Source organism: Xenopus tropicalis, chromosome 8 (genome assembly GCF_000004195.4).
Source record: "Xenopus tropicalis strain Nigerian chromosome 8, UCB_Xtro_10.0, whole genome shotgun sequence".
In the NCBI taxonomy this organism is placed as follows: domain Eukaryota; kingdom Metazoa; phylum Chordata; class Amphibia; order Anura; family Pipidae; genus Xenopus; species Xenopus tropicalis.
Genome location: NC_030684.2, coordinates 122,045,508 through 122,059,602, shown reverse-complemented (window position 1 = coordinate 122,059,602; position 14,095 = coordinate 122,045,508). Strand labels below are relative to the sequence as shown.

The 14,095-nt window shown below is 37.4% G+C and overlaps 1 protein-coding gene across 1 annotated transcript; it reads right to left on the bottom strand.

Annotated features, from left to right (window-relative positions):
* Window positions 1-4,972: 4,972 nt before the first annotated feature.
* Window positions 4,973-13,274, bottom strand: LOC100497717 (vomeronasal type-2 receptor 26). The gene is made up of 4 exons (XM_031891730.1): window positions 11,798-13,274; window positions 8,683-8,904; window positions 8,217-8,340; window positions 4,973-5,862 (listed from the first exon to the last, which is right to left on the bottom strand). The coding sequence occupies exons 1-4, from the start codon at window positions 12,455-12,457 to the stop codon at window positions 4,973-4,975; spliced, it is 1,896 nt and encodes a 631-aa protein (XP_031747590.1). The 5' UTR covers window positions 12,458-13,274.
* Between the last annotated feature and the right edge of the window lie 821 nt (window positions 13,275-14,095).

Here is a 14,095-nt window from a genome sequence, read left to right as displayed (position 1 = left end):
AAACCCAGCACACACAAACCTATACTTACCAATCTATACACTCACATATATACAAACATTAATACTAACTGTAGATATTAGTATCACAATAGCCTTAGATACTATGCTTGTTCAAGAACTCATCCAGGCCCCTCTTATAGGCATTAACAGAATCTGCCATTACCACATCTCTAGGAAGGGCATTCCCCAACCTCCATTTACCACCACTCTTTGTAATCTATCCTTCAGTCAGTTCTATCCAATTACAAATATTATGTTCTAGGCCAATATTCCTCAATGTGATCATTAACCTTCTGTGAGGTATTGTATCAAACGCTTTAGCAAAGTCCAAGTAGATGACATCAACTGCCATTCCAGCATCGAGGTTCCTACTCACGTCCTCATAAAAGGCGACTAAATTAGTCTGGCAAGATCTGTTACGCATAAAACCATGCTGGCGCAAACTAATAGTATTGTGAACTGCAATGTATTCAACTATCCTATCCCTTATTACCCCTTCCAAAAGTTTTCCTACTACTGATGTCAGACTAACAGGCCTATAGTTTTCAGGCTGAGAACGGGATCCCTTTTTAAATAACGGCACCACATTAGCAATCCGCCAGTCTCTCGGCACCATGCCAGACCTCAACGAATCCTGAAAAATGAAGTGAAGAGGTTTGGCAATCACAGCGCTCAGCTCATTTAATACCCTGGGATGAATCCCATCCAGTCCTGGACCTTTGTTTACCTTTACATGTTCAAGTCTCTTTTGAATTTCCTCCCGAATGACCCAATAGCCTGCAGCTCCCCTAATTTAGCTGATTATCCAGCATGCAGCGGAGATTACTACTTCTCCCTCTCATATTTACATTAGTTAATGGAGAGTTAGAATTAAGGTGAATAAGGTGAGTATTTTTGAAGATGCCGCAGGTCTCTGTGCTCTGAAAGGGTGGGCAGAGAGACCTGCAGCAAATTTAGACTGCAAGGCAAAATGAAAAAAAAGTGGATTGTCTGTAGCAAGAATTTTCCACATAATATTCAGGCAGTTTCCCTTTAATTTGGACACCTGACAGTGGTCCTAAATTCTGTGTGTGAAAACTATTTTCTTATCTAGGTTAAAGTAGTTTACACAGGAATGGTCAGTAGGTGGAAGTGTGTTTTAGTATAAAAGGGATAGCACACAAATGATACAGTAACCTTCAAAAAAAAATCCCTTTGAGGCTGCACTTGTAGTTAGGTACATAATTATTACACCCCGTTAAAATACGTGATGGGATTAATTTCCCCTTGAACATGTCTGAAATAGAAAACAATGATGGGATTGACTTCCCCTTGAAGAAATAAGGTGAAATAGAAAAAATTGATGGGATTGACTTTCCCTTGAAAGTGTGTAGCAAAAGGACAGACTGACAATGAATATTCACTTTTTAAACTATTTTCGAGTTAAAGTCGAACATTTCTAGTATATGAAGCCTTCCATGTCACACCTTAGCATTAGGAACCGTATCAGAAAAATCGAGTACTGGCAAAAGCCCATTGATTAATCTCGAAAATATCTAGAAATAACAAAAAAAATCGTCTTTTTCTCAAAATTGCTTGGTAAATGTGCCCCTTAGACACAGGTTCATATATGGCTTTTGTTGCCTGGGTTTCCCTGCGGTGGAGTTCTCCTACAATGTGAAATGCCCATGTGAATGACCCCTAATAGTTTAAACTATAAGTTTAAAAGAAATATATAGCATACATATATATAATTTTTTTTTTTTTTTTTAGGCCGCAACTTTCACATAAACAGTTTGCCATTTATGTGCCACAAAAGCCTATATTTACCACAGAAAACCATATGTGTTTTGTTAAGGTCACATGCTAATCAAAATGAGCAAGATGCTCCTTTTCATCATTATACATATCCATGCGGCAAAAAAAATTGTCGCCTGCGGCTATTCTTTTGTTGCGCACCTATTCTTTTGTTGCCCGCGGCTATTCTTTTGTCAATTTTTGGACGCGCTGTGAATTTTTCCGCATCGAATTTTTTCATCTGTTTGGCGAAACAATCCACCAATGGCGAACACGGAATTCTCCCTGCCAATCCATGCCTGGCGAAACATGTCGCCCATCACTAATCATGACTTTTTTGTGGTTTCGAGAAAATAGTAAAACTCACCATTTTTAGCGCTAAACTTTCTGAAAAATAAAAACCATGACCTTTAGTGAAAAGGCTGCTTAGGCTTCATGGTTCATGCTTTTTAATGATTAGACTTTTTTCATGTTTTGCTCACTAATGACTAGGATTAGCAACAACAAGAATAAACAGAAGACATAGAAGAGGGCCTGAATACATAGATAACCACTCACAGTGAAAATGCAACAACTTCTCTCTCAGGATGATGTTTGAAGGTTTCTGGCAATATGTAGTTTAAAACAAAAATATCTATTATGATCAAACATGATGTTCCCTTCCTGCAGGGAGCCTTCAACATACGAGCCATATTTAGAGAGCATGTAAGAAGGGGTTATACATTGTTGTGAAATGTACCAACATCCAAGTTAGATTAAGTCAGGCTATGGTTTTTTTTATTAATTTATGCACTTTCATACATTATATGCAATCACAAGCTTTCATGATTTATTGGATATTGCTCATCATTCTGTCCCAACTGGAGTAAAACATTTAATAATATAAATCATGATGTACATAATAAAGACAATTTTTACTATGTGTAGCTAACCCTGCTAGGGGGTCCCAAAGGCCATTTCGGGTGAAAGATGAAGGTTTACAGTCTCAAATATCCCCAAAACTATAGGGAAGTGACTGTAATTATCATTTCAGCATATACTGTATGTATGGTGCTTTGTTGCAGGATATGATCAAAAGTATCTGGATACCTTCTTGCCCAATAACTCTTTCCCAAACCAAAGGAACTGATATAATTTTTACCATCCCTTTGCTGCCATATCAGCTACTACTCTGGGAAGGCTATCCACTAGATGGAAAGTGGAGTTCCATTCTTTAGCATGTACCAGTATGTCATAATGAAATAAATCAATTAATTGTACAATGGAGGTTTGTGAAATAAAATCTGGTATTAAACTGTCTTTCCAATGATGTGTCAGTGAACTCATTTCTATAGTCTGAAAGGAGGATAGTGATGGTTGTCATTCTAATCGTTATTACATGCTATTCCAAAATTCTCCAGAAATAAAGATATGCAGTATAGTTACTTTGGCAATAGTGATCAGTGAATCTGTCCCATGTCGCTTTGCTGAAAAATTCACGAAACTACAGGAAAATTTGCAAAACGCAGGTGTCGTGCAGCTTTTTTGCTTCATGCAACTTTTTCTGACACACATCAAATTTTCGGAAAAGTTTCCAAAACAATTCACCAGTGGCGAAATGTGGAAATTCGCTGCAAATCCATGCCTGGCGCAAAAATTCACTCATCACTATTTCTCAGTAAATATTGTATTTTTTTATTTCTGATTCTAAGGTAGGGTTACCACCTCTGCTGTTTTATGTAATTTATAATTGTGTAGAAAAATATAGCAGCTTGACTGATATATCTGAAAAGTTCAAACAATGGGCCAGATTCACTTCATTGCGTTAAAATTGCAATAAAGCAAAGATGTCTCTTTCCTAATTCAATTAATTGAGATGTTGATTTACTTAAAAATATACTGCACAATTTTACTATGGGGCCTATTTATGATGCTGTGAAAAAACCCAGACAAAATTCGCCACACATCGGCAGGCTTCGCTGTGTAAAAACCAGCGTGAAATTGGCGTAATTCTTTTGTTAACACATTTTTTCTTCCACCGGAACTTACGTAAAATAACGGCGTAAATCTGGTGCTCAAACGCATAATAAATAAGCCCCTTAGTGTACATGTCTGCAAACAAACTCCATCCCTTTATACATAACTATAAATTCGAATTTCTACCCAGAAGCAGAAATCTTTAAAATAATTTGGGAACATTATAGAATATATATAGGATTATTAATCAGATTTGAGTGTTCAAAATAAGCCCTTTTATGCAGCTTGCTTGGGATATCATATGTAACATAGTGTATAAATACAGTAGGTCAGAATCCAGGGCTGGAGCAAATCTGTATGAATAAAAATTTGCATTTCACAATGTAATATTCCTCATTGCACAATTATTGCACTCCATTTTTTAATGTTCTGTTCAAAGGTGCAAAAATAATGATTTTTCAGCAAGTTTTATTATATGCACTGCACACTGGTCAAAAATGTGCAGCGTTTTTTTTCTATTGGTCGGTTCTGAAGGCTTCCTGTCGAATATATCGATGAGCCATGAGCGGTCATGTCAAAGAAGTAGCAGTCGCATCAAAAAAAGTTTAATGCATCATAAAAGTCGTGCGGTAGCCGCATTTCACAAATTTTTCACCAGTAGCACAAATTTTTCAGCAAACCAAAATGGGACATATTCGCTCAGCACTAGTCGAATATGCATAATAGTGACTAGATCTAGGATACCAAGCATGATGTTTCCGTGCTCATTTATAGATAGTGGTAGACAATGGTTATTTTGTATATTAACTTTCAGTAAAAAAATTGTTTCTGGAGTACTTTTTGAAAAGTATTTGGGTACTTTTCTTTGCAAATAGTCCTTTATTTGTAAATAAGTCCTTATATTAAAAATTAAATATTGCTTGGAGGAATCCAGCAGAATTCCTAGCAATTTCGGCTGTTGCCCATTTAACAATGCTTCTTTTCAGACAGGATTCAAACAATTCAGGGAAAATGCATTGCAGAGAAATTAAATTCACAATGCATATAGTTGCGTTACATGCAACTCCCCCTGTTGACCGCACTGACGATGAAAAACATGGTGAGTAGCGTATGTTACGGATGCACTGTGAAAACAAATCAGAACGTGCCAAAGCTGAATCTGCTAAATAAGTTTTTAATTGAATAATTAGCTCTTTACCCAATACCTATTAATTTGTTTTTGATGTAATTCATGTTTTCCCTATATTAAATGAGCTCTAGTACTCACTGGTGTTTTAAAAGATATAATATAGCACTTAGGGACAAATATAAGGCCAAGAAGTCCTGCACTGGAAACAAGGATGGCAAATATCTCCACCGCTGCTAAATATTTGCCTGTGGTGCTCACATAGGCCAGGATGAAGGAGATCCATACACTGCAGAACAGCAACATGCTGAAGGTTATGTATTGTGCTTCATTAAATATGTCTGGTAATTTACGGGCAAGATAAGCAACAAAGAAACTCACAAAAGCCAACAAGGCAATGTAACCAACCATTATGTAGAATGCACTAGGTGATCCCTCATTGCACTGCAAAATGATCTTTCCTGTTGCAGAGTGAGTGTCATAGTCAGGGAATGGGGGGGAGATTATGAGCCAAAGTGCACAGATGAAAACCTCAGGAAGTGTACATAGTAGAAGAATGTATTTTGGGACCCTGGTACCAACATAGTTCCTGAGCAGGCTTCCAGGTCTAGTGGCAGTGAAGGCAATAATAACAGTAATGGTTTTCCCCAAGATAGAAGAAATACAAATAGTAAAGATGATCCCAAACACAGCTTGTCTCAACAAACAGATGACCTTTGTAGGCCTTCCAATAAATAGTAAGGAACAAAGAAAGGATAGCATGAGGGAAAGAAGAAGAATGTAACTGAGCTCCTGGTTATTGGCTTTCACAATGGGGCTCTTCTTGTATTTTAAGAAGATGCAAAAAACTGCAGCTGAGCAAAAAGACAGAACTAGAGCAGTGGTTGTTAGAGCCACTCCAAGAAGATCCTTATAAGACAGGAAGTCAATGGCTTTCATGGTGCATTTATCTCTACTTGCATTGGACCATTGGTCTTCTGGACATTTCATGCAATTTTCCATGTCTGAAACAAGACAAGAGGGATCATCTGACACATAATATAGATTGTCCATTTTGAGGCCCCTCAGCTGATATTTAACTATCGTATCACAAAGATAACTTTTAAAATCACTACTACAAGACTGCAGACTTTTTGGTCTGTGCTGCAGATAAGCTGTTCAGCCAATCATGTGGTGTGATGCAGCAGTTAACAGCAAATTAACTTAACCACATGTGGTAAAATTGTCTAAAGTTTCCTTCCATGACAAATCTCACTTGACGCGGGCGACTAAACTCCCCAAAATACCATCCCACCGATGAATATGTAAATCGCTGGTGGGATGGCATACGCAGCGTCGCGATTTCCCCAAAATCGCGGAGGTTGCCTTGAGAGGAAGGTTCCGCGAGTTCAGGGAAATTGCGGCTCCCTGTATGCCATCTCACCGGTGATTTACATACTTGTCGGTGGGATGGTATTTCGGGAAAATTAGTCGCCCTCGACAAGGGAGATTTGTCACGTGCGACTAGTCTCACCATGTGCCACAGCCCTTACAGACCAAACATTTGGATCATACAAGAGTGTCAGTGTGGGGGTAGTATAATTTTCAGGTTTGTTGCTGAGTCCTGTCCTGTATCTTTGCTAAACAAACATTAAGGAGGAGATTCATTACTGTTTGAGTTTGATTTTTTTTCACGATTCAAGTTTTTTTTAGCGCTAAAACCTGCACAATTTGAAATATGGTTCAAAAATGTCTAAGTGCAAAAAAGCCAAAAACACAAGTGTAAAACTTTGTCCTCTAAAAGCTTGCTTATTTATATAGAAGCCAATGGGAGCTGTCCTAGGAAAAGTAAAGCCATATTTACAATTAGAGATTTTCAAATTTTATTTGACTTTTTAAACTCATGAATTCGAGATATTTGAGTTTCTTTTTTCTTTTATTTGAACAAGTTTTCCTTATTAATAAATAAGCAAGCATTCAAAATGTGAGTTTATTCAGATTAGAAAAACAATCTTGAATTCACAAACATCAAAACTGACAGATAAGCCCATAAATGTGCTTAGGATAGGGCTACACATGACTTAACTAGCCCTGGTTATCCCTAACAACTGCCATTGACAACACTCTGAGCCACACTTGCTTGGCTTTCATGGATTGTAAACAGTTTGACATATTGAAAACATTTTTACTTACCCCCTCATACACAATGAAGGAATGTCACCCATGAATTCTTCAATAAGTGCCATCTATGAAACATTATGATCAGAGGGCAGCTACAAGGAACCTTGCAGCCCTCCTCTTTTTTTCAGTATTTAAGCCCTAGCTGGTATTGGGAACACCTAAAGGTCATAAAAATATACCTAACTGGAAAAAGTGTGGTGGCATAAATATTCCTTAACTTAACTTTTATGATGATATTTTAACACTAGTTGCATTTGCTGATCATTTTTATTTTTTATAGTTTTTCAGTTAAGTAGCTTTTTGTTCAGAAGATCTCCAGTTTGATATTTCAGCAGCTATATGGTTTCTAGGGGGTTATTTACCCTAGCAACCAGGCTGTTGGTTAAATAAGAGACTGGAGTATGCACTATAAAGAGTCCAAATAGAAAGACAATTAATAATAAGTAAAAATAACATTGCAACCTTTGAGTTTTGGACTGTTAGGTAGTAAGGTGTTGTACCATGATAGCTTTGAAGTGCAGAAAATGTAAGGTTAGGTGATGCCTTTTATTGGAAAAAAATAAGTAAAAATTGAAGCTGATAGTATAACATCTCTTCTTCAGGCTTTATCCCAGGATGCTTATAAATATCTTGTCTTTACATATCACATTTGTAGTTTATTTATTATATGGACGTGTGGAGTGGATAAGATCTAGATATATTGGTTATCCCCACCCAGTGGACTCTTATCTCGTCTCTTCACTTTTTTCTTATCTAATTCCCACTTTGCACATTCTTTTAAACCCCACCCTATTCTGCCTTAGTGTGTATAAATGTCTTCTAGTACAATTTCATATAATGTAACATATTTAAGCCTGAAGAGATGTTATACTATTATCTTGAAAGCTTGCAATTTTACTTACTCAGTTAGTAAATAAAAGGTATTACCTAATCTTACATTGGCATCAGTGATCCCCCATTTGAAAGCTGGCAAGTTACATAGTTACATAGGGTTGAAAAAAGACCAGAGTCCATCAAGTTCAGCCAAGTGGCAGAAGAAGAAGGCATATAATTAAAAAATTATAATAAATATAAATAAACCATGAAAACTGCAATGTTGCTAGGAATAGGGCATTCTATAACTTAAAGGTGAACCACCCCTTTAAAATTCTCTTCCTCCTTTTAACCATTTTGCCAGGCAACAGTTAGCGTTACCTACCTGGCAATGGGGATATTTCTCCTTCTGAGCACTGAACACACTCATAACAGCAAACTTGTTTTCCTTCTACAAAGGTTTTTCTGTGACCAGGGAGACAGCTGGCACTGCACCTTGAGATTGGGATCTAATTTAAATAGGGAAAGTTGTTTACATTTTCTTTTTATTATAAAACTGCATAGTCATATTTAATTTGTATCCCCATTTCTAGAACACAGGTATGCATAAGTACAGTATGTGAGTGTGTGTCTGTACTTGTGTATTTCCATATCTGCCTCTGATAAAGTGGAACCAATGTATTAATGTGACCTGGAATATAGTTGATCATGATAGCTGTAGTCTGTGCCATAAAGCCAAACATGTAGCAATATGCAAGTTTCTAATTATAATAACTAAACACATATTTTTAGAAAAAGTTATGTAAATGTTTTGCATTGCCTTCCATATCCCAAATAAATGTATACAGTACCCCATTAAAATGAGATGCCCAAAGGATGGCCTCTTTGTCAATGGCGAGTCCTGGAGACTGAGATGAAATAAAGGTCCCAACATGTCTTGTAGTCACTGTTCCATTATGGAAAATGTTCCAGTTTATTATATCAAAATGCCCCAGAACTTCTCCTTTCTCATTAAAGAAAATTTCATCCCCAGAGTCAGTTCTAAAATGAATTTTCTTGAGGTGATTGTTTAACTACAACACAAAATAGGGGCCTGTTAAGAACAAGGGCACCTGTCCAACAACGACAAGCAAAGCATTATTTTAGACACTGACGCTTTGTGCCCTGTGGTTCTCTGTAGCATTGCCAATATGCCCAATTGTGCCACCAGCTGAACTTCCGGGGCACTCCAAGCCCAGTGTATCATAAAAGTGATGTCTTTCAAAACATCTGCTGAGATACAGTATCTAGTCCACTTATAAAATAAATGATTTGTATAGGGGATGTTGCAGCACCAACTAGAAAATAACAGATACAGATCTATATACCTCTTACTTATACAATATATCTTGGGGACAGTGGTACTACACTGTGCCATGTGTTTAGGACAGTAGACACTTGAGGGCATATTCCGCCACTCTCAATTTATTACTATTGGATTTTTAAAAGATTTTTTTATCAAGGGATGAAAGTAAAAGTTCACCCGTTAATAAATATGCCTTTCAAAATGCAATAGAAGTCAATGGAGAGTGAAGGAATTTCAATCTGGTGGATAAATATGCCCCTTTATCCCACTGTAGCTTCATACTTTCTCATCCTTGTCAGCAGTTTCCATGGAGAAGGAAGCACTGGACATGCTTAGCATCCTTACTGTACATACTTCAAGAAGGTATATAGCTATCCTGTCTGGTGTCTAGTAAGGTGCATATTGTTTCTAGCCTGGTGCTTAGTAATGAGCGAATCTGCCCCATTTGCTTCACCGAAAAATTTGCGCAACGCTATGAAAATTTGCGAAAAAGCAAAAAATCCGTGGAATGTCTTTGTCGCTTGAGTTTTGTAGCACGCTTTGCCACAAATGCGCCTATTTTGACATGTCCGGCACCCATTTTTTACACAACTGCACCCATTTTGATCCGACTGCGCCTATTGTTTCGCCGCACCACAAATTTTTCCACACGGATTTTCACTGAAGTTTCACTAAGTAAATTCGGCTATTGCGAAATGTGGAAATTCGATGCAAATCAGTGCCTGGCTAAAAAATTAGCTCATCACTACTAGTGACATATTCGAACCATTTCATAAAGCAGTTTGTTAAGTTATTTATGGAAGGTATACTAATACAGGTATGGGATCGCTTATCCAGAAACCCGTTATCCAGAAAGCTCCGAATTACGGAAAGCCCGTCTCCCATAGACTCCATTTTAATTAAATAATTCAGAATTTTAAAACTGATTTCCTTTTTCTCTGTAGTAATAAAACAGTACCTGTACTTGATCCCAACTAAGATATAATTACCCCTTATTGGGGGCAGAACAGCCCTATTGGGTTTATTTCATGGTTAAATGATTCCCTTTTCTCTGTAATAATAAAACAGTACCTGTACTTGATCCCAACTAAGATATAATTACCCCTTATTGGGGGCAGAACAGTCCTATTGGGTTTTTATGGTAAATTCCCTTTCTCTGTAATAATAAAACAGTACCTGTACTTGATCCCAACTAAGATATAATTACCCCTTATTGGGGGCAGAACAGCCCTATTGGGTTTATTTAATGGTTAAATGATTCCCTTTTCTCTGTAATAATAAAACAGTACCTGTACTTGATCCCAACTAAGATATAATTACCCCTTATTGGGGGCAGAACAGCCCTATTGGGTTTATTTAATGGTTAAATGATTCCCTTTTCTCTGTAATAATAAAACAGTACCTGTACTTGATCCCAACTAAGATATAATTACCCCTTATTGGGGGCAGAACAGCCCTATTGGGTTTATTTCATGGTTAAATGATTCCCTTTTCTCTGTAATAATAAAACAGTACCTGTACTTGATCCCAACTAAGATATAATTACCCCTTATTGGGGGCAGAACAGCCCTATTGGGTTTATTTCATGGTTAAATGATTCCCTTTTCTCTGTAATAATAAAACAGTACCTGTACTTGATCCCAACTAAGATATAATACCCAGGGTTAAATGATTCCCTTTTCTCTGTAATATAAAACAGTACCTGACTTGATCCCAACTAAGATATAATTACCCTTATTGGGGCAGAACAAGTCCTATTGGGTTTATTTAATGGTTAAATGATTCCCTTTTCTCTGTAATAATAAAACAGTACCTGTACTTGATCCCAACTAAGATATAATTACCCCTTATTGGGGGCAGAACAGCCCTATTGGGTTTATTTAATGGTTAAATGATTCCCTTTTCTCTGTAATAATAAAACAGTACCTGTACTTGATCCCAACTAAGATATAATTAATCCTTATTGGAGGCAAAACAATCCTATTGGGTTTATTTAATGTTTTATTAATTTTTTAGTAGACTTAAGGTATGGAGATCCAAATTACCGAAAGACCCCTTATCCTGAATACCCTTGGTACCGAGCATTCTAGATAATGGGTCCTATATCTGTAGTAAATTACATTTGAACTGCCAACATGATATGCATATTATACAAACATTCAATCTATTTTTTTATATTTTGGAATAAACTTTTTTTCTGTCTATACCAATTCATGTAAATACTGAAATGGATCAATTTCTGCTCACATAACAATTTGGACTTTTAGACTTTTTTTTTTTGATGATCAACTGGCCTTTCTTATTTCTTCACATTTTCTAGTTAAATAATTTATTGGTTTTTTTTATAAACAACAATTCACCTTTCTAAACAATTTGACCTGTGAGAATATTGCTCTGATGTTTGTCTATTCTTTCTTTATAATATAACTAAACTTAACTCTAAAAGGATTTCATTTTGATCAAATGAATGCGAACTTCTTTGTAAGAAACGTTATACTTGTGCCGGCATCAAGTTTTTAAACAAAGTACAAAGAGACCCTGCTTTGGACAATAAGACTCAATTTTAGGTGCTTTTAAATTACAGAATGTTATTACAGAATGTGCTTGAACAAAATTAATACCTGTGTTGGCTTCAGTCCATTTGTTGTTTTATCAGAATACATGATAGTTCCACCGCTGGCTTTATCCATATGGAGAGCATGGGCCACAGCATATACAGCAATGTACATACTGTATGTTAATCTGAAATAATTCACATCATATCCATAATGCTCATATTGCCTTAGTGTATCATTGGCATTACATATACGGTAGGATTTGAATAAAGTCTTAGGAAAGGCTTGTTCAGAGCGGCAACCAAACACCTGAAACCAAACTGCAGCAGTAAATGGGTCTTTAGGAAACCTTGAAGGATCAGCCTTGTAAAGGAAATCTCTTAGTCCTTGAATGTTTCCTTGATGAAAGAGTATAGCAAGGGATCCATTAAACTCATTATTATATAGTCCCTCTAAAGCTGATGCCAAAGGGGACAGCATTAGCCACACCACCTTAATTGATAAGTCATTTAGATGGATAAGAAAAAGCAGAAAAACAACCACTCTGCTATTTACTATGACAACACTGGCATTTGCCTGCCTTATTGCTTGCAAAGCAAAGTAAAAACTTGTACCATCTATTTCACTTATCTGTACAAGGAAAGCTACACAGATTCCATTCTTAATGATCTCATCCTTCATCTCTTCACTGGCTTTCTGGTGCGTCTCATCATCAGAGGATATCATCCCTACCCAGTTCCAATTAAAAGCCTTGATGAGCTGGATGATTACTTGGTACTGGGCAGTTTCACTTGGCACTGTTCGATAGAATAATGGGAAGCGGATTCTGTCACTGAATGCAGGATCCACAGCTCCGTAACTAACCTGGGTAAAAATGAAATATGTAATTTAAAAAAAAAAAAAAAAGAATAAACCTCATCATTACTGCTCTTACATCTCAGTCAATTCTAGAAAATGAAAATATTGTTATTATAGTGTGTTGGCAGAGAAACAACTTCAAGAAGAAGATCCAACTAAATGAACTAACTGAATGGAGATAGAATGGAAAAAAGGAGTACCCGACGAGTTTTCCTCTCTTCTCTGGCGCCGCATACAAAATAGCAGCACCCATGGCTGACACGTGGGTCACAGCGCCGGCATGGTGACATCAGTGAGTACGCGCATGACATCATCGAGTCGCACTTGGCACAAAAATTCAAAGTAAATATGCGTTGAGAACTCAAATCAATGCAGAAATATAGGTTCAACTCTGGAGTGTTCCTGGGTGTGATATAATTCCTAATCGACTGGTTTCTGGCTCTGGACCTTCCTGATTTGACTCCTGACTTCGACTGACTGCGGCCTGCCCAGATCTTTTGCCTGGAAACTACCACAAACTTTCTTAACCCCTTGATTACCGCGAACCGGATTATTTTCTGCCTAATCTGCGCACTAGCTTCCTCGTTGGTCCCGACTCCAACCTGTGAGCCCCTACGCCAGGGGTGGGCAAACTTTTAGACTCAGAGGCCATATTGACAGCGCCATCTCCAGATTTGTGTCACAGCACTTACATACAGTCTTGACGCCAAGTCTCGCGTGATGAGACTTGCGGAGTCGGGATTTTCTGAAAGACAGAAGATTGCAAACTGTGGTCTCTGTTAGGAAAAGCGAGACACACGAATCCTCGGCAGGCCGGATTAAAAAGACCAGCGGGCTGGACATGGCCCGCGGGCCGTAGTTTGCCCACCCCTGCGCTACACCCTGCCATTATTGCTCTCAAAGAAAATAAAGGTCTTGCCTTCTATGGAGCTTTTATTACCAATGAATCAATGTCAAATTAGTCTTTGAGAATGACAAAATTGTGAAATTCTAGCCTGTATTTATTAAAAATATGATGCTGTACTGGGGTAAGTTTGCTCATCCCTGTTTATAACCACTGCCTGGGCTAGCCAATGAGTAGCCATCTTTATAAAGGCCAATGTGCTGAGTTTAGACCTTTAAATTATTTTTATGGCTCCAGCCCAAAACAGCAGAATAATTTATCAGGAATTTTAGTGGAAAAATCAGACACAGAAAGCTATAAGATTATTTATAAATATTCTATACCTGGGGAAAGCCATAGATGCTAGTGATCTGATACATGACATTAGATACAGAAGACAGTAGGTGCCCTATGAATGCACTGGGAATCCTGTTCTGGGTGCACTTGTAGTTAGGCACATAATCACTGCTCCCTGTCAGCATACTAAATGTACTGCTAGTGGCTTTTCTCTCATTGGCTCGGGAATCATAGATATGGAATCCCAAGGTCACATTAGGCAGAATGTTCAGGTTGTTGTTGATTTCCTCAATGGCAAAAATGGCAGCAAGAAAGTGACGATAGTG